Source organism: Ceratotherium simum, chromosome 28, assembly GCF_057802395.1.
Source record: "Ceratotherium simum simum isolate JZ-2026a chromosome 28, ASM5780239v1, whole genome shotgun sequence".
NCBI lineage: Eukaryota > Metazoa > Chordata > Mammalia > Perissodactyla > Rhinocerotidae > Ceratotherium > Ceratotherium simum.
This window is the reverse complement of record NC_141927.1, coordinates 16,175,628-16,199,291: the sequence shown is the minus strand read 5'-3', so window position 1 is coordinate 16,199,291 and position 23,664 is coordinate 16,175,628. Positions and strand designations below refer to the sequence as shown.

The 23,664-nt window shown below is 40.1% G+C and overlaps 1 protein-coding gene across 3 annotated transcripts; it reads left to right on the top strand.

Moving 5' to 3' along the window:
- Positions 1 to 346: 346 nt before the first annotated feature.
- CASP3 (caspase 3) lies at positions 347 to 21,580 on the top strand. Of its 3 annotated transcripts, none has more exons than XM_004428737.3 (7): positions 347 to 441; positions 11,773 to 11,840; positions 14,302 to 14,426; positions 17,209 to 17,337; positions 17,672 to 17,847; positions 18,391 to 18,511; positions 19,690 to 21,580. In XM_004428737.3, exons 2-7 carry the CDS (start codon positions 11,788 to 11,790, stop codon positions 19,917 to 19,919), a joined length of 834 nt encoding a protein of 277 aa, XP_004428794.1. In that variant the 5' UTR covers positions 347 to 441; positions 11,773 to 11,787; the 3' UTR covers positions 19,920 to 21,580. The 3 variants fall into 3 exon arrangements, with proteins under 3 accessions (XP_004428794.1, XP_087274479.1, XP_087274480.1); XM_087418353.1 differs by having other exon boundaries at positions 360 to 441; positions 14,305 to 14,426; XM_087418354.1 differs by lacking the exons at positions 347 to 441; positions 18,391 to 18,511 and having other exon boundaries at positions 19,690 to 19,910.
- The last annotated feature ends 2,084 nt before the right edge of the window (positions 21,581 to 23,664 follow it).

The window sequence follows — 23,664 nt, the reverse complement described above, 5'->3', positions numbered from 1 at the left end:
GCAGGGGGCGGTGTTCTCGGGGCGGGGGCGGAGCCAGAGCGCGCCGGGCCTATGAGGGCGCGGCTTCCACGCGGCAGGGGGCGGTGTTCTCCGGCAGGCGGGCGGGGCAGCGGGGAGCGCGCCGGGACTCTGAGGGAGCGGTGTTCTCGGGCACGCAGGGCGGGGCCGGAGCGCGAGGTCGTAGCGGGCCGGGACGGGAAGGCGGGCCAGAGCGCCCGGGGCCGCTGAGGGAGGGGCGTTCGCGGCGGCGGGGGCGGGGCGGGCCGGGGCGGGAGGGACGTGTCAGCGCGGAGGGGAGCGCGGGGCCCCGGGGGTGGGGCCAGCGGGGGGCGGGCCTTGCTCCGAGCTCCGCTCGGCGGGCTGGGGGCGGTGGGCCGCAGAAGCCGACCTGGCGGGGCGCAGAGCGGAGTGGACGCTTGGCTGGTGCGTGGAGGCTGTGCGGTGAGTGCCGCCCTCGAGTCTTCCCGACGCCGCGCCGTCGGCCCTGGGCCCGCTCCCTGCATCGCCTCCAGCCCGGCGCGCGCCCCGGGGTCCCTTGGGGCCTGCAGCTGCTCCGGGGAGACGGAGGAGAGGGGCACGCTCCGGGCGGCGGATCCTTTGTTTGGCCACGACGACGGGCGCGAGGAGGAGCGCTGGAGCCCGCGGAGCGAGAAACCTGGCCCGGGGTGTGGAGGCCCGGCCGCGGGTCGGGGGGCCGGGCTGGGGGTGTGGAGGCCGACAGCGGAGGCCAGGCTGGAGATGCCGAGCCTGGGGGACGGGACACCGGACCGAAGATCGAGAGGCCAGGCTGGGGGCCTCGAGGCCGGGGGGCGGGTGGGGGGCGGGAGCCCGGGCCCGGGATGAGGAGGCCGCGGAGGGGAGACCCGACTGGAGATGCCCAGCCCGCGGGACGGGAGGCGCACCGAAAACCGAGAGGCCACGCCGAGGTGCCGAGGCCGGGTAGTGGGAGGTCGGACCCGGGAGCGGGGCGCGGGGGAGGGGGGCGCCGAGGCCGGGTGGTGGGAGGTCGGGCCCGGGAGCGGCAGGCAGCGGGATGCCAGGGAAGTGAGCGCGGCCGGGACGGGAGTAGCGGATGGTCGGCGCGGAGAAACGATGCCCCGAGGGCAGGAGGCGGGCCCGGTGCCGTCCCAGTGGCGCTGGCCCTCGGGGCTGAACTTCACTCCCATTGTTGGATGAGGGTGTGCTCTCTGCGGCCTTCTCTGTCTCGGGCCTAGATTTTCCCTGGTTGACTATGTAACTCAGTTTTCGGGAGAAGCAATTTCAGGCGTTAAACTCTAATTCCTTTTGAGACCTGAAGGTCTCCGTGAGTCCGTCCAGCTCGGCCATGTGACTGTGTGTCCATGGCCAAATCCACCTAGGAGCTGCTTTGAAATTCACTCAGGCCATGTTGAATGCGAGTGCCTTTCTCACACTTGTCACCCTTGTTCTCTCTCAAGCCTTATTTCCCAAGCAGCTGCCTCTCTCCCATTCTCAGTAAGTGGAACCCAAACCAAAAAACCAAGAACCAACCTTCTCAGCTACCTGTCCCCGGTCCTTCCCCAGTTAGCCACCAAAGCCTCCTCGACCTCCTAAATGTCCGCTAGATCTGTCCACTGCGCTCCATCTCTGATTTAAGTCAACCTAGGCTCTTACCTGGCTACAGCAGCCTCCTCATTGGCCTCCATACTTCCAGACCCTCTGCCCTTCTTCACTCCATTCTTTACAGCACAGGCTGAGGGATCTTTACAAAATAAAAATCTAGAAAACTGTTTCTTTGCCCATAGGAAAATCCCAGTCCCTTAGCATGGTAACATAGCCAAGCACAGGTTGGCTCCTTGGTCTCCTCACTTGCCTTATATTTCATTATAGCCTGTTTCACTTTCTACACAGCCAGGCTGATCTTAATACCTGTTCTCTGCCTGGAACATTCCTGCATTCCCACTCTGGTTGCATCACATCTGCTTGAAGAACTCCTACTTAGTTTCTGTTCTCATTCAACACTTCAAGGTTAAGTCTTCCTATTATGTGTTCCTTTCGCATCGGGATTTTCATAGAGGAAAACGTCATATCCTTTGCAGTTGCTTGTTTCCTATCTTTCCTACTAGCTTGTAAGCAAATTCCGTGAGGAACTGCGTTTGTCTTGTTCTTTACTGCCCTTCCCCATGTCCAGGGCCTGCACAAGTGAACGCCTATACTACAGTCTTATGCTTTTTAATAATTATGCCCTATCTAGAAAAAATAAACGTGTTTTAGGATTACTTAGCAAAATATAATTAAAAGATTGGATTAGGAAGGAATGGTAGAGGTGAAATATGGATACTCACGATGTGAGTATACAAGATAGTAATAGGAGCTGCTTAGCAAGGTGGTTTAGACCAGCCTGTATCAAAACGTGCTTGGCCGCTTTGAATGTGTTGTGGTTACATAATCTCTAAGAATGAAATGTAAAGCTTAAATCACCCCTATCGCAACCTGATATTTGAGCTTTGGTTTTGCTTTGCTCTTTTGCAAAAGAAGGCTTTTGAAAGTTAGAATGTGCTTTAATGAACGGACAGTTTTTTGGAGTGTGGCAATAAAACCTGTTGACAGTAAAAAAGAAATGAAACATTGTGCCTAATTAAATCGGATTTCTTTTTGCTATCCTGAGAAAGCCTTGCCTCCTGCGGTTTTAAGAGACTCACGTCTTACTGATATGGGCGATTGCAATGCTTCTTTACTGTTTTGCTTTCAAACCTGCTATAACACAGTCTCCTACTGCCGCATCCCCCTTGTAATGCTAGAAAGCAGTCTTTATTTTTATGAATGGTATTAAATTGATTCTGGTGCCTAGTATTAGATACTTCTTTAAGCTCTGCCTCAAAGATGGGAAGCACTGGTGTTTGGGCCTAAAAAAAGATGTGGGAATTCTTAGACTGTTAGATAACTGTTTTGTAGATATTTAACAAATACAAATGTAATGGAGGGGAATAGGTACTCTTGTCAGATGACCTAAGGCCAGGTCCCAAGGACGACACTTACTAGCTCATCCGTAAATAGGCATAAGTGATATACATACTTCACAGGGTTGTGAGGATAAAATGAGATAATGTCTGTGACAGTGCTTTCTAAATCTCTGTGTAATATTGTTATTTCTCTGCTTATTTGTTCTTGCCTTCAGATTGCTTATAGGGCTTCTGAATTAGGGGAGAGTAAGATAAAGTTATCTGATGTGTAGTGCACACTGTCTGGCATCTGCCTTGCTGAGCTACTTTTGAATGCCGGTGAGCGTGGTTGTGAGTCCCACACAGGGACAGGGTCTTTCTGTCTTCCATTACTTCATACACTCAGGGTTTACCACAGTACTCTGTGCACAGTTGGTGTTCAGTAAATGCTAATGGCACAAATGACAATTGAGTAAATACTACTGACTCAGACTTTTCACAATTTCAAACCTTCTCTGGAAGGCAGGATTTCTTGAATCAGGTGGTTATAAACCTAAATCTGCTTCTACAGAGGAGTGGTTCTCAGGGGGAGGGAAGAGGCCTTACAAGTTATCTGTAATTCTTTCTCTGTTTTTTTGGTGAGGAAGATTGGCCCTGAGCTAACATCCATCTCCAATCTTCCTCTTTTTGCTTGACGAAGATTGGCCCTGAGCTAACGTCTTCCTTTCATCTCATCTTCTTCTCATCTTCCTCCTGCCCATCATCCTCTCTTTCATATGTGGGTTGCCACCACAGCATGGCTCGATGAGTGGCGTAGGTCCGCGCCCGGGATCCGAACCCGCGAACCCCAGGCCTCTGAGGTAGCATGTGCCGAACTTAACCACTGTGCCACTGGGCTAGCCCCTGTGATTTTTATAAAAGGCATCCAAGATCCTTCATTCTACATTTATTTGATACAAAATATTTAGGTTTGCAAGGACTTTCCCATTTCTCCTTTTGTCCCTCTAAAGGTACCATCATAGGACCTCAGGTGAGAGGAAGACAGACCCCTTGCATAGTAAGTTCTGTGTTCTCTCTGGCCAATGGCCTTGAATAGTGGGGAGCTCACCAGTCTGTCTGCCTGGTCAGGTCGCCCTTTCCAGAGAAAAGGAAAGAATGGTTTTATTTGTTTGTATGGCACAACTGAACTTAGTTTATTCTGTAATTAATTTTACTTGCTGCTTGTGTGTTTTCACCTTAATTACAAAATAAATATTAAAAGATTGGCTTTATCAGGCCCAATGACAGTATCCAGTTTGGTGATTGTCATAAGTTTCCAAAGAAATTCAGAGACCTGATGGGAAACAATTTCAATAAAACTGCTGGCACATTACAGCTAGAGTCTTCTTATGTAAACTGTTGTGAAAAGTATGTTCTTTCTGTTTCACTTACTAAATCTGGAAATGGGACTGCTTTTGAGACTTTTTCCTCTCTGATTGATGATAAATACAATCCTGGTGTTTTTCAAGTTTTTTGACAGAAGTTTAGTCTCCCTAGAGGTCATACTGGAACGACTTCACCTTTCCTTTAGAGGCAAACAGAGATGTAGAAAATATGTCTTACTGACTTATGCTGAATGCTTAACCTGACACCAGTTATTTTACTTTTAGAAGTGAATTACCGAGAGGCATCAGAAACACCATAACCTGTTTTCTTCTTTAATAAGAATAAGTGAGCTTTACACTATTTCAGTGTCTCTGCAGTCAGTTTCTATCGTGTTATTTGTGCTCTTTGTCTCATCTTAATTAGAGCTTCTAGGTTATGGACTTTTGTTTCCTTCCCTGAAATCATAGATAGTATTCTCCCTCCTATATGGTACTAAGCCATGTAGAAGAGCGGGTGTCTGCCCTCTCAAGGCAGACAAATCCTGGTTTGAATCCTGGCTCTGCCACTTGGAAGTTACTTACTTACCTGCTCTGAGTCTCAGTCAACTGAACTTTTTCTAAAAAGAGGATCATTATGCCTCAGCATCGTTGGAAGGACTAACCAGAAATACATAAATAAATAACAAATCAATCAATCAATCAATAAAAGTACCTTTTAGCTCAGAGCCAAGCCCATAAGAGCTGGCAGTGAGAGGAACTGTTATTACATAACACTCTAATCACACAAGACATTGTGGTTCTTTGGCCCTTTCTTTGACTACCTGTTTTGGTAAATCTTTACTTATAAATTTTTTTTTTAAAGATATTTATATTCATGGAGATGATTCAAAAGTAAGCAGTGTTGCTTCTTATGTCTCATTTTGAGATTTAAACAGAGCAGAGACCAGGTTTTATCCCTTACCTCAGTTTCCTTGTAGGACCAAGAACAGCCTACTGATAGGTGACAGGTTAGCTGAGTAGGACTCTCTCAAACTGGTTATACTAATTTCATATCTCATTTTGAAATCTCTACTATAGGCACAGTTTCAAACTATTTATTTTTAATAACGGGTTTTTTTTTTCAAATTTTTAATACTTTATAACTTCATGTAGAAATTTCAATTTTAGAAATTAATTTTTATTTCTCTGCCTTAACTCTGTAGCTAATTTATTCTGCTTTACTTCATTATTGCAGTATACAACAGTCCCTTTAGTTGGCTTAACCACAATATAAATAGGGAAAACATTACAACTTTTCACTTTAGGAAAACACAGCATGAAATACTTAAATATCTATTTTAGAGTGACAGTAAATTTATATTGACAACATATTTTAACTTTTGAAGATCTATCTGTTGTAGCTTTAGTGGCAAGTGCTAAAGGGGTTTAGGAACTAGAGAGGTGATGCTAAGACCCGAGTTCCAGGTTGCCATCTAATGTTCATTGGTCCACTTGGAACTTCTCTGAGATCTAATTAATATATATTAAAAAGTTTACTTTATTATCATCAGCATCATGAATTGATGGAAAGAATTACATACATCAGTAAGTAAGAAACAAGTAGTGTTAAGTCCATTGCTATGCCAGGATATATTTTTTAAACCCCTGTTGTATATTTTCCTATTTATGTTTTGTCAAATTAAAATGTTCTAAGAACTTAAACTCCTGTTATTGATTAGGGCATTAAATATTTCCCTTGGGGGGATAATGTTTTGTCTTCCTAGGATGAGATCACCATCCCCAGAATAACTTGTATTCAGCCAGGCGTTAGCTAATGGAGGTGAGGTAATGCTAAGTGTTAACACTTTAGTACGTTCTGCAAGAAAGCTCTGCTCCCAAGAGGGTGGATTTGGTGTGTTCATGTGGAAAAAGCAGATGGTGACAAGTAGAGAGCAAGTATGCACATGTCTGATGCAACAGGATTTATTTACTGTTGTATAATTTATTATAATTTTTGGTGGGGAAGATTAGCCCTGAGCTAACCTCTGTTGCCAGTCCTCCTCTTTTTGCTGAGGAAGATTGGCACTGGGCTAACATCTGTGCCCATCTTCCTCTACTTTATATGTGGGATGCCACCACAGCGTGGCTTGACAAGTGGTGCATAGGTCCACGCCTGGGATCCAAACCCGCTTACCCCGGGCCTCCAAAGTGGAGCACAGGAACTTAACCACTACACCACCAGGCCGGCCTCTAAATTTTTAATAGTATATGAAAGTCAGCTGATACTGTTGCAATATATATTATTCAGATACTAATAATGAAGGGAACGGACTATATGTAGTCCATTATATACTATATGTGTATGCATTCCTGAGAAATCCTTATCAAAATAGTCTTAACACTGTTTTAGATCCTATTTTAGAAGAAGTCATGTTTTTTCCTTTCAGCCACCAACTACCGTATTCAAACAAAATTGTCTATCTCATGTCTAATATCAGAAATGATTAAATTACAATTACTTGTATTAGGGCTGATCTATCTGAAACTTTTAAATTTTAAGGATTATTTGGTTAAAGAAAGTTGATTAAATGTATGGAAAGGAAACGACTACTTAAAAGTTACCTAATATTTCGATTAAATCTTAACATTGGTACAAGCCGAGAATCCAAATATTTTTAAACTCTGGAAAGCTAATCACTCTTTAAATCTAAACCGTCTATTCCAATCATAGGATAGAATTGTTTTATCCCACAGCTTTATCATTGGCAAGAGATCAAAAGGTTGTAAGAAGTTATTGTTTCAGCCCAAGAATCACTGCACTGTTTGCAGAAGTGTTTGATAAGAGATATATTGTTAGGGCCTTGATTATTGGTGGGAACCTATCAGCATTTAGGTGTTCCTGAACACATACTGTGTACCCTACTTTGGCAAACTCATTCCCAGGGCCAATTTGAGGTGAACCCTGGGGCCAGAAAGGACACTGGCAGAAGCTCCGTGTCCAGCTTCAGAAATTATCATGTTTATTAAGTCTTCTTTCCCACTGTGTTTTCACTCCAGATTTTCTACAGACTGGCCATAAAGCCTTGAAACACAGATAAGATTATTTTCTTGTGGATTGTAATGTCAATAAACTACTTATTATGTATTTGCCTGTGTTTCCAGAATTGTTAGCCACTCTGTACTGTTCTCTCAATTAATCAAAGTAACCACAACTTTGTTTTTCAAGCATGGATGGATAATTACTTTGACTTATGGTCTGCCCACTTAGCATTGGCATGCATAGGGGCAAGTAGTTGGTCTCTATGATATTTATGATTCAAGGAAGTTGAGATTTCCCTGCACCTAATACATGTTTATTGTATGTATGAAAGAAAAAGAGAAAAGCAGATGGCCTGGAACATGGTAGAGAGCAGTTAAGGAAGCATTGCAACTTTCATAGTAGTAGAGAATCCCTATTTTTGTCACTCTTGAAACAGGGCTGAGAGTTGAAATTGGCTAGCATAATCCTGTTTGATGCAGTCTACCATTGTTGAGAGAGTTTTTTTTTTTTTCTTTTTTGGTGAGGAAAATTGGCCCTGATCTAACATCTGTTGCCAATCTTCCTCTTTTTGCTTGAGGAAGATTGCCCCTGAGCTAACATCTGTGTCCATCTTCCTCTTATTTTGTATGTGGGATGCCACCATAGCACGGCCTGATGAGTGGTGTGTAGGTCCGTACCCAGGATCTGAACCCACGAACCCCGGGCCACTGAAGCAGAACGCACGGACTTAACCACTATGCCACTGGGCCAGCCCCGATAGATATTATTCTATAAAATAATCTTTGTTACTATTTTATAACTTAAGAAACAATGCAGCTGTTACAGAAAAATGAAAAAATACAGAAAAATATGAAGGAATAAATAAGTTGTCAGTATTCCCATCACCCAGAGATAGCCACTGTTAATAAATAGGTTAATATGTAAAGATGCTGTATAATTCCTTTTGGTCTTTTTCTTGTGTTTATTTTAATTGAGATTATATTGTTTTACACAGTTTTATAGCCTTTTTTTTACTTAGCCTTATGTTACGTGCGTTTCCCAGGTTATTGATAGGTTCTTTCAAAAAGCTTTATGGCTGTATTAACCAATGTATGGATATACTATAACTTAACTATTTCTCTGTTCAAATTCTCAATATTTTCATGAATAATGCATTTCCTGCTCTTTCCCGCCTCTCCCCAATCTCTGGTGTTACTTCCTTAGGCTACATTCTTAGAAGTGTAATTTTACTAGATCAAACGTCAAGGCTTTTATTGAGGCGTGGGGGGACACGTTGTCAAAATGTTCTCAAGAGATGATACCAATTTGTGTCCCTTCTAGTAGTATATGAGAATGCCTGTCTGATACACTTTTGCTAGCATTGTGGGTGATTAGTTTTTGGTACTACTTGGTAAAATATGTGGTAAGTACACATGAAAGTAGAGGTAGGATATTTGGGGATTCTTGTCTCATAGTTTATCATGTGCAATCATATAAGAAATACCTCATCGTCCTTCCATCAGATTCACCAGCCTCCACATGTTGGGTGCAAAGAGTTAGTCATCCTTCCTTCACAATACAGTAGGTGAACCCTGCTTGTTCTTATCTGAGACTAATGCTTCTCCATATGTGAGCTAGATTTGCAAAGCCTTGCATCCCATCAAGAACTTCACTTTCTCTCCTCTTGCCTATTATTAGTTTCTCACTTTCCACGGATCATTCTCATCAGCATAAACACATGCTGATGGGACACATATGTCCCATCTTTAAAACCAAACAAAACAAGAAATCTCCTCTACCTCTTGTCCCCTTCCACCTACTGTCCCATTTCTCCTTTCCCCTTCATGGCAAAACTGTGCTAACTCACTTTTGTCATCTTTACTCATCTTCATTCTCCCATTCTTTCAACTCACTGCAGCAACCTTGATCCTTTTAAAATACAATTTTCAAAAAGTAAAACTTGGCTGTTGTGTAAATATAAAATAAATTGTCAAATATTTTATTCAATTGATTGATTAATAATAGAACCAGTAAGATGTTAAGACCAGTTCAAAGGAGAATTTGAAGAGCAGACGTAGATGTAGACGGTTGGGTATAATAAAACGAATTTGCTAATAGAAGCAAAACTGGTTAATGTCCTGTCAGGCAATAGAATGTAGTTTGGGAGGGGCATCTCTTCTACAGGTTGGAAATCCATTGCATCAAAGACAACAAGATAAAATTAATTTTCATTTCTGTAGACAAGAGTCATTTGTCTGGTTATCTGTTTTTTATGGCTTAACTTCCCACAGAGCTGTAAAATAGCCTAGTCAGTAGAAGGTCGATCAAAAGAGGACACCCCATAAAATCAGATAATCCCCGAGATTCCTCTAGACAGTGCCCAGCACTGCACTAAAATTATCTAGTAATTTCTTTTGCCCATTCCAAGTCTTGGACAATTTTTTTTGACAATCTGTACTATATGGACATTCTTGCCAAAGCAAGTGGTTTTCTTTCCTCATCTAAATTAACCACTTAGCAAGACTCGAAACTATCCAACACTCATTGAAAGACTTCTGCATGCTTGGGTACAGCACAGTCATCTGATTTTCCCCCGTTTCCTTCACTCTCGTTAGTCTCTTGCTGGCCCTGCTTCCTCTAATAACCCTCTAAACATCAGAGTGCCCCGGTAATCTCCGGCCCTGATGTCCCTCTCAGTTCCAGGTTCTTAGCTACCCATATCCACTGTTGAGCTCTAGTCCAAGCTTCCAGCATTCTTTCCGGAACTGTTCCAGAAGGCTTCTCATTGGCCTATATGCTTCCACTCAACCTTCTACAGTCGATTCTCTGCTCAGCAGCCGGAGTGATTTTTTTAAAGCATGCGTCCCTCATCTGCTTAAAACACTCCAAAGGTTTCTCCTTGCAATTAGGAGAGACTGGAAGCTCCTCTTGGCTCCTAAGGCCCTGTGTGATCTTGCCTTTCCTGGTTCATCTCCTCTCACGCCTTCCCTTCCTTCACCCTGGACTAGTCGAACTGGTCTTCTTTCTGCACCATGAATACCCCAAGCTCTTCCAGGGCCTTTGTACTTGCTGGTCCTTCCTCCAGCAAGAACAGCCTCAGTTGGTAGCCTCTGTGTCACTTAGATCTCAGTGTAAATGTCACCTCGGAGATGACTTCCCCAATCACCTTAGCTAAAGGAGCTCACACTCCCAGTCTATTCCTTTACCCTGTTTTATTTTCTTCATAGCCCCTGTCAGTATCTGAAATCTTATTATCAATCTATAATTAGTCCTCCTCTCTAGAATGAAAGATTCTTGAAGGTAGGAACTTTGTCTTATCTTCCACCCTGTCCTAGTGCCCAAAATGGTAGCTGGCACAAAGCACGTGCCACCAGATATTTGCTTACTGACTAAAAGATGTGTCATTCCAGTTGTAGTCATCTTCCCTTGGTTTTCTAGAAAACCTACAGGAAGTAAGATGGTAGAAAAGCAAAAAGCCGTTAGAGAAATGCAAAAACAAAGACTACCTTTGAGAGAAGGTGAAACACTGCCCTCCCCTGTGGTTAAACAGGGGTCCTGACACTTCCTCTTTTCCATATTGTTTTTGCCATCTTTCCCCACTGTACGTGCACACAGTACTTATGGAGAGAGGAGGAAAGAACTTAGCTTTAGAGAAGAGTAGAACTGAGAGTTCTTGCAAGAAGAGAGAGCTAAGAAAGAACTTAGCTTTCAGGAGACCTTGAAAAGAAGGGGCTTTGGTACAGAGTTTCAGTTTGGGAAGATAACAAAGTTCTGGAGATGCATGGTGGTGATGGTTACACAACAGGATGACTGTACTTAATATCACTGACCTGTACACTTAAAAATGGTTAAAATGGTAGAATGTGTGTATATTTTATGACAATTTAAAAAATTTAAGAAGGGGGTGGGAGGCTTGGACTTTCTGTAAAGGCTTTTATGGTTGACTGAGTCCTGTTGATGGGGTTGTGTATTCTTTTAAGATTTATGATTTTAGCATAGGAGTTAAGTTAAAGTTGTATTTTGATTGGAATTTTTGAGATTGCCAGGGCTTCTAGAGGCTGGAGAAAGTCAAGATTGTTTCGTCCTTATTTTTCAAGTTTTTGGTTTTTAACTGTGTTGAGTTTGAAGGCTGAGTTCTTACCAATGACCTGATCTATTGTAATAGAAACAAGTGGCAATCTGTATCTTGATGTGGTGGGGGTATACAAATGTAAAAATTTATCGAGCTGCACATTTCTTATCTGTGTACTATATGTACTTCATAGCTCAATTAAAAGAGATTGAGAGAGAGAGATGGGCTATATTACACATACCCTTACAAAGGATTATTGTTTTCAAGTTTGACTCACAGAAACCTTTAACAGTAGAGGTGAAGCTTGGGGAGGAGTGATAATCCTAATGTGAAAATGTCCATATAAAGTATTTGGAGAGATAATCATTGGAATAATTAATATAGTGCAGTGCTCTTAATGACTGACTTTGATTAACTTCTGTTTTCTATATATTCTAGTTAATAAAAGTATCCATGGAGAACTCTGAAAACTCAGTGGATTCAAAATCCTTTAAAAATTCGGAAACGTAAGTATTTAAATGGAATCTTTTATAATCAGAAAAGACAGGTGTATGTAATACAGGAGACTTGGAGGAGTGAGGAAGCAGAAAGAGGGTGGGCTTTCAAGCCAGGGAGACCCAGTTGACTTTCTACCTCACCAGCTGTGTGGCTTTACACGTGTTAACTGATCCTCTCTGAATCTCGTATTTATTTATTTGTTTATTTTATTTTATTTACTTATTTATTTATTTGGTGAGAAGGATCAGCCCTGAGCTAACATCCATGCTGATCCTCCTCTTTTTGCTGAGGAAGACCGGCCCTGAGCTAACATCTATTGCCAATCCTCGTCCTTCTTTTTCCCCTTTTTCTCCCCAAAGCCCCAGTAGATAGTTGTATGTCATAGTTGCACATCCTTCTAGTTGCTGTTTGTGGGACGCCGCCTTTTGTCCAGGATCCGAACCCGGGCTGCCAGTAGCACAGCGCGCACACTTAACTGCTAAGCCCGGGGCTGGCCCTAGAATCTCGTCTTTAAAATAAAACTTTCATGGAACTGTACGGAGGATTGAGGGGAAGACCAGGTACTGTGTCTTACCCATAGTGGAAACCCCATCTCAGAAGCAGAAGGATGCATGGGAGAGGCAGAACATGCAAGTCTGGATGCTTCTGTACCTTCCCAAATCACTTGTAGGATGAGAGGTTTTATGTTTCAGGGAGTGTTTTGGCCTCCTATCTATTTATAAGTTTTAAGACTAAAATGAATTGCTAATTCTCAGTCTGGGGAAGAATTGCCTGTTTATAGATTATCTTTTAGGCTTTGTTTTTCTCAGTCTTCCTTTTTTTGAAATATTCTGCTTATTAGTGCTTCCAATAACCAGCAGAGGGAGAAAGGAAAAAGATAAAACTCAAACACTCTTGATTTAATTCACATCTGTTATTAACCATTTGGGATCTCTTGTGATACTTTTAATTCTAAAAGTTTATTTCTGAGACCCAGTATTATTATTGGGAACAACCCAGGGAATTACAAACTAATTTTAGTACTAAACAATAGTATTACAGCAATACTATTAACAGGTTACCCATAAAGATTTAGCAATATTTGTTTCACAAAGGAATTTTCCTAGAAATTAAACTTTTGAAATGTGATCTCATTTTAGAAGTTTTTTGTTTTTTTTTAAAAAAACCCTTTTAAAGTGATTTACACATTTCTTAACCTTTTCATATCGTACAGAATATAATTTAATAGCAAAGGGCATGGGAGCCCAAAACAGATTTAGGTCTGTTTTGATCCTGTGATAAATTATCCTCGAGTTCCTAGGCCTTTGGAGTCTCTGCTCTTTGTCAGGCATGCCCCCTGCCTGTCTAGCTATCATACTGCTGGTAGAGGGGCACCTACCTCCTGAGGAGGCTGCAGCAGGTGGTAGGGAATTACAGTTCTGTGATCCATTGTCTGTATGACCTTCAACAAGTCACTCAGCTTTCAAGAGTTTTAATTTTTTCATCTGTAAAATGTGGGGATCCTCACCTCTAGCTAAATATAATAGTTTGTTTCTGACCTTGACTGCGCTAATTTACTATTTTAATCTTTTTAGAATTGTGTGTAATGTGGTATACTGGCAGGTTAAGTGCATGAGTACATGGACTTTAGGTATCCATGTTTGGCTGTTCCTAGACCTGTTACATCCTGATTCTTGGTCTAGATCAGGGGTCAAGCCTGCAGTCTGTTTTGGTCAAGTTTTATTGGAACATGGCCACACCCATTCATTTACATATTGTCCTGAGCTGCTGTCACCAGCAGAATGGAGTAGCTGCAACAGAGACTGTAGGGCCCACAAGCCTAAAAGACTTAATATTTGGCCCTTTTGAGAGAAAGTTTACTGATCCTGGTCTAGATAACAGAGATTTTTCAATAAGTGACCTTCAGACAAGTATTATCAATTGTTCACAATAGTCATTCTATGTATTAATAAATTATTGATTTATTCAGCTCATAGGGTTTAAGGAACAATTTAGCAATTGTGTTAAATATTGTGCTTTGAGTCATATTTGCATTTTGTTGATTTCCTATAATTCCAGGGTAATTTTTAAGATTTTACTCTTACCTTGAAGGATAAAATATTTCACAAAGTTACAAGAAATTTTTAAAGTATAAAATGTGTTTGATGAAATTTTAATAAAATTTACAGGGAAACAAAATATGGAGATTAAAAGCCTGAACTCTGAAGTCCAACAGATGCTTTCAGCCTTGGCTCTGACACCATGGTGTCTGCATAACCGTCAGCACGTTCCTTACCCTCATGGTGGTCCTTTCCTCATCTATGAAATGGGTTTTTGTGAAATTTAAGTGAGGAAAAGCCTGTAGCACATAGCCTGACACATTACATCCAAAAATGTTAACTGTTCTTACGTGTTTTAAAAGTTGTATTAATGTGAACAGCAGCACTGGTCATTTCTGTCTGTGTAAACTATTGTTTGATTTCCAAACAGAAGGATCTTACGTGGAAGCAAATCAACAGACTCTGGAATATCCTTGGATAATAGTTACAAAATGGATTATCCTGAAATGGGTTTATGTATAATAATTAATAATAAGAACTTTCATAAAAGTACTGGTATGTATCATAACATAATTTTTAATCCTTTTCAAATATTTGTACCATTTGTATTTGGTGTAGTATAAATAATAGTGTTGATATTATTAGTTAGTAAACTATGACACAATAGCCATGAAGTAGAGCTAGAGCAGGACCTACAGGTCCTACAATACAACATAAGCTGTTAATCTTCTGCCCATCATCAAAATCGCTCCCTTTTCCAACAGCTAGCCTCCTATCTGTATGTTGGCCTCTTCTGCCCTGACTTCTCTGTAACCCTTGCTTCTTTATCCTCCTGCTCCCTCTTTTATGCTAATGGAAGGGTCACAACAAATAGTAAGTAGTAGTATTTTTCCTTTCCAGGAACTGTGCAAGGTACTTCGCAGATACTGTCTCATTCAATTTTTACAACTCTGAAAAGGAACCTCTATTAGATGCGGAAAGTAGCATCCTTGCACAGACTCACACAGATACTTCAGTAGCAGCGCTGGGACACAGCCCTGCTGTGCCTACCCACCAGTCCAAGCTCTGAATCCACTTGTGCTGCCTCACTCCCTTGCGTCTTCCTTTGCTCTACTGACTTTTTCTTCTTCCTTACAAAGATGACAGACCGCATCTTAAAGAGACCTTTCTTTTACTCTGCTTCCTCTTAAGCTTTGATCTGATTTTTGTCTCCTTCCTTAAATTTTGCAAGCATGTACTTTAAGCTTGCCATCTTCACTTCTTTCCATCTCTCTTGAACCTGTTTTTCTGTTTTCTACCCCTGCCACTCTGCTGACATTGCCTTCTCAGGCTCACCATGGCCTGATCACAAAATCCCCTTCGCAGTCTCTATTCTGTGTACTATTGAATCTAATAAATGCATTTTAGAATTTTTTTTTCAGAGAATATAAAAAAATCAAATCCTTTATGATCCTAAAAAGCTAATTAACATCGTGATGTATTACTTGATACATTTTTCCTTGACAATTTCTCTTAAAGCTTAATTTTATTCATAATATGCAAGCAATATTGTATCCTGCTTGTTCCACTTCATGTAATATTAGCGTTTTTCATGTTGTAGAATTTTCATGTTATTTTAGTGATTGTATGATACTCCATTCCTGAAACATACCCATTCCCTTAATTTGCATAAGCTACCCTATGAGTGAACATTTTGGCTATTTCCCCATTTTATATTTTCAAATTGGTGATGTGATAATTCTTTGACTTGGCATATTAATCATATTAGAATTAATTTTTAATTAAAGAAACTAGAAGCAGCAGATCCAGTTTAGGAGGCTGTCTACCAGAGTGCTGGTGAAAATGGAAAGAAGCCAGATTACACTGGAAAGATAAGCAGGGTTTGGTGGTAGATTATACGGAGTGAGAGAAAGAGTAGTTGAAAATGGAAGTCTGAATGGTATCATTTTTATTACTTTTGGCTATAAGTTGAGATACCACCTTCAACCATTAGACATTCTGCCTCACATTGCTAGTTATGATGCCCTCTTCCTATAGAAATTCACGTTGCTGAACCTATTCTTTAACAATAAAAAAGCACATAGTTCCACTCCTCCCCAAAAATACTTGGACCAGTAGTCTGGCTTAGGCATTAGAGTGAGCTCCTTTTCTGCTTTGAAATTTGAAGGTCAGATTCTCACAACGATCTCTGACAGCCTGGTGTTTTCTGTCTTACTGCTAAGTGGCTCACAAACCAGGACCAGAATTCAGTCACCAAGTCACACAGCTGCATTGTGTCCTCAGCCTTTCCAATGTCAAACCTTGATGAGCTTATTTTAATTTAGCAGAAATAATATACGACCATAATAGAAATTTCAGAAATTATAAATTAGCAAAAGAGAAAATTAAGATCACTCATAATCACACTACTCAGAGAGAACAATATTTTGGCGATAAAGATATTTAGTCTTTTTTCCATTCATACGTATTAAATTTACTCACTTCTAAGACGTGTTACCCCCAATGCTTTAGCATTTTCAAATCTGAGTGCGTCGTACAGTCAGTCCGTATGTTTCTGTGGAAGGTACTGTAAAGGAGGGAGGAAAGCCCGGGACCCTGGGATGCAGATCTAGCACACGCTGTGTCCTTCATACAAGTTCCTGGCCTTCTCTGTGCTCCACGTCCCACATCTGCACAATGAAGCAGTCATAATAACTGTCTGGTGGTGGATGGAAGGCTTAGAGGAGATTACCCACAGCAGAATGCCTGATGAACAGTATTAACGTGGTAGTGGTTTGTGATTTTTTTCCTGAAAAGATACTGTGAAAGTAGTAATGTATCTTAAAATCATTGGGAACTTAAAATCAAAGAAATACAGTTTCTCTGAGTGTGCGAGATGTGTGTATTGTTACATATATATAATTTTTTCTTAAAAGTAGGATCATATTGTTTCCTAGTCTTTTTTTTTTTTTAAACAATGACCAATTTTTCCTGGCAAAATTTTGTTTACAAAAATTTTAATGAAACATAGTATTCCATTATTCCATTATATAAATGAATCATAATTTGTTGAACCAAACCCTTCTCAGTAGGCATTTGTTTCTGTTGTTCACTGTCTAAGCAGCAGTGAAAGATATCCTTGTGACTGTGACACTGATACAGCTTGTATTATGAAGCGTCTTATAAATGCTAAGAAGTTAAAGAGACTTTGTGTCACCATGATCAGAATAATTGAATCTTCTTAGCATTTGAAAGGAAAAACTTACTGTGGATCGTGTGAATTGCTGAATAGTTTATTTCATTTCAGAGCAGTTATCTTTCTTAAAATGCAATTAAAAGTAATTTTTTCCGTTCCAAGGAATGTCACCTCGGTCTGGTACGGATGTAGATGCAGCAAACCTCAGGGAAACATTCACAAACTTGAAATACGAAGTCAGGAATAAAAATGATCTTACACGTGAAGAAATTGTGGCATTGATGCGCAGTGGTAAGAAATAATTAAAAGAATTACCTTCATTGTCCGCTTTTGTATTACAGTCTAGATATAATTACACATATAATAATAAAGCATGAGAATTGTGGAACTATACTGTACATAATCCTACTCTATGTTTTATATAAGTAAAATAGAAGTTATTCATTGAATGCCCACTACCTAAAATGGTTTGAGGTATGTTGCTCTGCTCCAAGCGGGGTTTAGATGATCTCTTAGTTCTGTTCTCAGGTTTCTTCATCTTATTCCCATATAGTATATATGAGATTATTGAATAAAGTTACATTGTTTTTTGTTTGTTTTTTCTTATTCGTAAACATTTTTCCAGTTTCTAAAGAAGATCATAGCAGAAGGAGCAGTTTTATTTGTGTGTTTCTAAGCCATGGTGAAGAAGGAATAATTTTTGGAACAGATGGACCTGTTGACCTGAAAAAATTAACATGTTTCTTCAGAGGGGATTATTGCAGAAGTCTAACTGGAAAACCCAAACTTTTCATTATTCAGGTAATAGATAACTGAGCAACTCGGTTATTGAGGATTAATTGGAGATTAATTTACTCACTTGTGGATTATCCAAGGGATTTATTTTTTTCCCTGAAGCTACTGAACTGTTGTTACTTTTTTATTCATTTAAACCACCACTTAGGAAATACAGAATAAATTTTAATTTTAGACTTACATCAGAAAGATTCTGCATAATTAACATCAATTTTTACACGGCTTTTATATTTCGTAGAAATTACAGTTATTTATGTACACACTTTTTCTTTTCCTAAGGAAGATTTGACCTAAGCTAACATCCGTTGCCGGTCTTCCTCTTTTTTTTGCTTGAGGAAGATTTGCCCTGAATTAACATCTGTGCCAGTCTTCCTCTGTTTGGTATATGCGTCACCGCCCCAGCATGGCCACCGACGGGTGGTGTAGGTCCGCACCCAGGTACCGAACCCAGGCCGCCGAAGCGGAGCATGCCAACCTAGACCACTACGCCATAGGGCTGGCCCCGACACACACATTTTTTTAAATAAATGTTTGTTTTTTAACCTCTAGGCCTGCCGAGGTACAGACCTGGACTGTGGCATTGAGACTGACAGTGGTGTTGAGGATGACATGGCGTGTCAGAAAATACCAGTTGAGGCGGACTTCTTGTACGCTTATTCTACAGCACCTGGTGAGAAAGCCACAGATAAGGAATGTTACATGTAGATTTTAAACAATGAAGAATGTACGCCAAAGGCTGTCAAGATTTTGATATCCATAAAAACAGCTAACGTGGCTGTATTTCAAGGTACCTTAACCACAGAGAAGTCTCAAAAAATTGTCTTTAGCCAAGGTTGGCTAGAAAATATGCCTATATAAGAAAGCATACTTACCCAGTGTCTTCATGAACTGGATACCAGGTAGGATACGATGTTGTGTTATAGGCCAAGTCAGAGCTTCGTCCACTTCTTAGAATGAGAGAGAGGTAGGATTTCCGGGAATTCTTTGGAAGATATAAAATAAAAAAGAGAAACATGAATAGTATGTGAGAGGGTTGAAATGGAATGAGGTAAAGAAATAAAGTAAAATATGACGTATGAAGAGGTTACTAACCTCCACTTCTTTGTAGTTATGTTGCATGTCATCATATAAATAAATAGTTATTGGTCATACAGTTTTTTTTTATTGTATGACTAACTCAGGGTGTCACAAAGATTGGAAATATAGGACAAATGTATTTTTAAACAGTGTTACATTTTCAAATGTGGTCAACATGTTTCCTTCTTAATCTCCAAGCATCTTTCCGGGTAAAGTACTTCTAAATTAAAAACAATGGATCCAGTAGTTAAGATGAAAAAAGTACAATACACTATTTTCCCTTTTGGGTCCTTTTTTAATACTCTGTAATATATTTATTATACTTTAATCGGATGCCTTGTAGACAGATTTGGGACACTCAAATGTGTGTGTGTGCATAAGCAGTTTATTTCTTGGATAAGCCAATAGTCTGATTGCAACACCATGCTTCTTAGAATGATCCTTTTTGTATCTTTGCGTTTGCATCTTCTTCTGCGTGTTTCCTTGTTCTTCCCTGTTGGAAGGGAAGCCCAGACAGTAGAACTCTAAAAAATTCAACAGTGAAGTTAGTCCACAACTCTTTTTGCCTTGTTGAAAGCATAGGTGTATACACAACATACTTTTTTTTTTCCCCTCCAGCATCATTTCCCCTGAAACCAATGGTGTCGTTTGTTTGTTGTTTATATAGCTAATAATACCTGTGAAAGTTTATGCTTGTTTTTACCTTTATGATTATGTAATAATTTATAAGATCACATATCCATGGTATTTTGGTTATATTTTGCTTTGCAGGTTACTATTCCTGGCGAAATTCGAAGGAGGGATCCTGGTTCATCCAGTCACTTTGTGCTATGCTGAAACTGTACGCTCACAAGCTCGAGCTTATGCACATTCTTACTCGGGTTAACCGAAAGGTAGCCATGGAATTTGAGTCCTTTTCCCTTGACGCAGCTTTTCATGCAAAGAAGCAGATTCCATGTATTGTGTCTATGCTGACAAAAGAACTGTATTTTTATCACTAAAGAAATGGGTGATTTTTTTTTTTAAGTTTGTATGTCAATGGAGGAAATGGTATAATCGATACTATATTTTCTTTTCTCATTTAACTCTAATCTGATCCTCCAGGTGGTACTTTGAAACATGCCACTTTCACAATAGAACTACTGGGAAGCTACCTCAAACTCAGAATCAGGTAGTTGAAATTGAATTTAATTAGGAATAAATAAAAATGGATAGTGGTACAATCATGAGAGAAAATGATTGTAAATTAACAGCTCTCATCATTTGCAATTTTTAGTGATGCTGTGCTATGAATTTTCAAGTAATTATGGAAAAAGGTAAACATTGCAGTAATGAATTTCAGTGGTATTGATATGCTCTCATTTAAGTATGCATCCTAGTTTTTGTCAAACTATAGAAATGATGATGTGGAATAATGTATCCTAGAACTTGGGATCCATCCATGGGCATGGTCAAAGGCTCAAAGACCTTGATTTTAGCATTGGTATTTGGAGATAAGTCAACTGTATTTTTAGATCATATATCTGAGTGCATAGTTTTGTGATGTTTATCCTGAGCATGTCTTTGTAAAAAAAAATTGTGTTTAATATTGAAAAAGAAACTACGTATTTTACTTGGGAGAAAGTGTGAGCAAGCTAAGTTGACTCTTTTAAGACTAAATGCAACATTAATAGAGGAAGACAGAGTTAGAACTATAAGGTGCTGAAATACAGCTCATCCACCAGCATATGTGTCCTGCCATATTCGTCCCTGTGCAATCTCTTGAGCTTCACATACCAGCAAAATATCTGAAGAGCTATTATGTAAAAACCTGAAATTATTGGTCAAACTGAATAGCAGTGTGTTTTGAAGAAATTCTACAGGAACATACTAAAATACAACTTCTGCAATAAACAGTGAAATTAAGGAAGAAACAATAAATCAGTCAGCGGGGCACTCTGTAATTAGAAGCTGGTTTGAGCCCCAGCAGCGGCATGGTGCAGCCTGTGTGAGGAAGGCAGAGCCAGGGACCGTGGCTTCAGACAAAGGACTGCTGGCTGCTTTCTTCATATGCACTGATGTGTGTGGAGGATGCCCCCAAGGCAGAAATCTCCAAGAAAGTGAACCAAATCAGAAATTTCTGAAATGGAAATTTTCCAAAGTTGATGAGGGTCACAATAAAAACCATAGTTCTCTTTGTAGTAAAATTTTTGAGCTAACATGTTAAGTTATTTTCTGTTGAAGTTTACAGTTAAGCGAAAATGATACTGTTATAATTACATACTGTTCCCTGAAGTGAAAAGACCATGGTACACAGGACTTGAGAAATCATCTGGTCTTCCCCTCCTTTGGTGGATGGGGAAACTGAAGGCCGAGAGAAGAAACAGCAGGGGCCCCCGGCCAGAGAGGCCAGGCTCCAGCCTCCTCACTCAGGGAGGTGTTGAGCCGTCTCTGCATCCTGGTGCCTCACTGGTTGTCAGTCTGATGTTCCACGTGAGCTTGCTTGTGCTCAAAGAAAACAACTCACATTTATAAATGACAGCTATTTGTTTTTATTGTGTCTGTAACTTTTTCAGAGTAAATGAAGTATGTAATGGTATCTTAAGATGTGTTCTCATGTGACAATTTTTTAAAAATTTATTATGAATTTTTATTTCAAAATATAAATTCTAATTTAAAATTACCAACACGTTCAAGTTTTTTTGGTTATTGTTTCTGATGTTGTGCTGCTAATTGGAGTTAAAATATTTTTAACCAAGAACTTAAATTGGAAGGGCCAAAGAGGATGCAACAGGACCCTATAATCAAATATTTTGAAATGGTGTCAAATTACCAAACAGAATAAGCAGACTTCTGTTCTTCCCGGGCCCTCCCAGAAGGCCCTGTTCCTAAAACAACCATGATGCCAGGAAGGATACTGGGTTTGCGTGGATCGCAGTCCCTAAATATGACCATGTTTTTGTTTCCTTGTTTTGTGAAATGGTGAGTAACAGAGTATAAAGGATATTGCTGAAATGAAACCATTTTTCACCACATAAATTTTAAATAGGACTAATAGAGGGAGGAAAAAGAACTAGGGGATTATGCAACAAACCATTGATGTTCACTGATGGCCACCTCTGGGAGATGAGGTTGTGATAGCGAAAGATGTTCCCCTTTTTTTATTTTATGTGGTGAGTAAAGGAATATAAGAAAGTGCTAACATGAGTAGTTTTAAATTTCTTCCAATACTTCTAATGAACATATATTACTTTTAGGTCAGAAAACTAAATAAAATTCTGCTAATTGGGAATAGAGGATTCCTGTTTCCAGGGAGTAGAGGGTGGCATGAATAACTTTTTTAAGACTCTTAAAGCTGTAGTTCTGTAATATGTTGAGAAAATTGAGCCCATTCTAATCCCCCTACTATTTATAAATAAGTCTTAGATATTAAAAAGAAGACCAGGAGGGCAAAACGCAGGTAAAAGGGCATATATGTATGGTGACGAATGGAAACTAGACTTGGTGGTGAACACAATGCAGTCTATACAGAAGCTGAAATGTAATTATGTACACCTGAAGTTTATGTAATGTTATAAACCAGCGTGACCTCAATAAAATAAAAATTTAAGAAATAATAAACTACCTTGAAAAAAAAAAGACCAAGAACCCAATAGGAAAATGGGCCAAGGGTACGAATAGAGAGTTCACAGAAAACGACCAAATGTCCCTGACACTCAGGTGAAAAGCGTAATATCCATCATCATAAGGGAAATGCAAATTAAACTAAGGTATCATCCGTCATCTATCAGATTGACAAAAATCCTAAAGTTTGATATTCTGTTGGCAAGGCTATGGGGAAATGTACTCTCCCATTAGTGGGAGGAGAATCTGGCAATACCTATCAAATTATTTACTTTTTGAAGGAGCAGTCTCATTTCTTGGGATCCAGACTACTCACACACCTGTATGTGTACAAAATTCTATACACGATTATTCATCACAACATTGTTTTAATGGTGAAAAATGGCAGCAGCCCAACTGTGAAGAAGACAAGTATACGAGGATGCATCCACACAATGGAACACAGTTGGCTGTGAAACCAAATGAGGAGGACCCTCCTCAACGGATAGGTAACGATCTCCAGCATATATGATTAAGTGGAAAAGGATGAAACACAGAACACTATAGATAGTAGGCTGTGTTTTGTGTAAAAAGGGAGCAGGAATAAGAATATACATTTGCATAAAGAAGCACCAGGAAGATAAAGAAACTAGTAAAAATGTAAATGGTGGATGAGGACACAGATTGAAGTGAGATTCCGTGTGTGTTTACTTTTCTATATCATTTGACTTTTTTGAACCATGTTAATGTATTACCTGGCTTCAAAAATGCAATTGCATCAAGGGGGGTGGGGTGGCACAAAACATGGATCAGTCCAATGGGGAGAGGAGCAGAGGGTCCCCCTTTCCAATAGCCATGCTGTGGGATTTTGTTTAGCTTATTTATTTTCTTCTTTGCCTCAACCTCTGTAGGTATTATTTGAGAAATCATAACAAGCTTAATATTAGAACTTGAGCCTGAAGTAATCATCAGTATCAGCTTTTTAGTTGAAGGAGCAAACTGTGAAGTGTCTATTCACATTCGTTTCTTAATTCATTCTCTAATTGTTCCATCCTTATCCTTTGCAAGATGATGGTAATAAATTATCTCATGATGAGCAGGCCAAAAATATCCACAAAAGAATTTTCATGCACAGAATCTCTGCTACATTGATAACGAACAGAA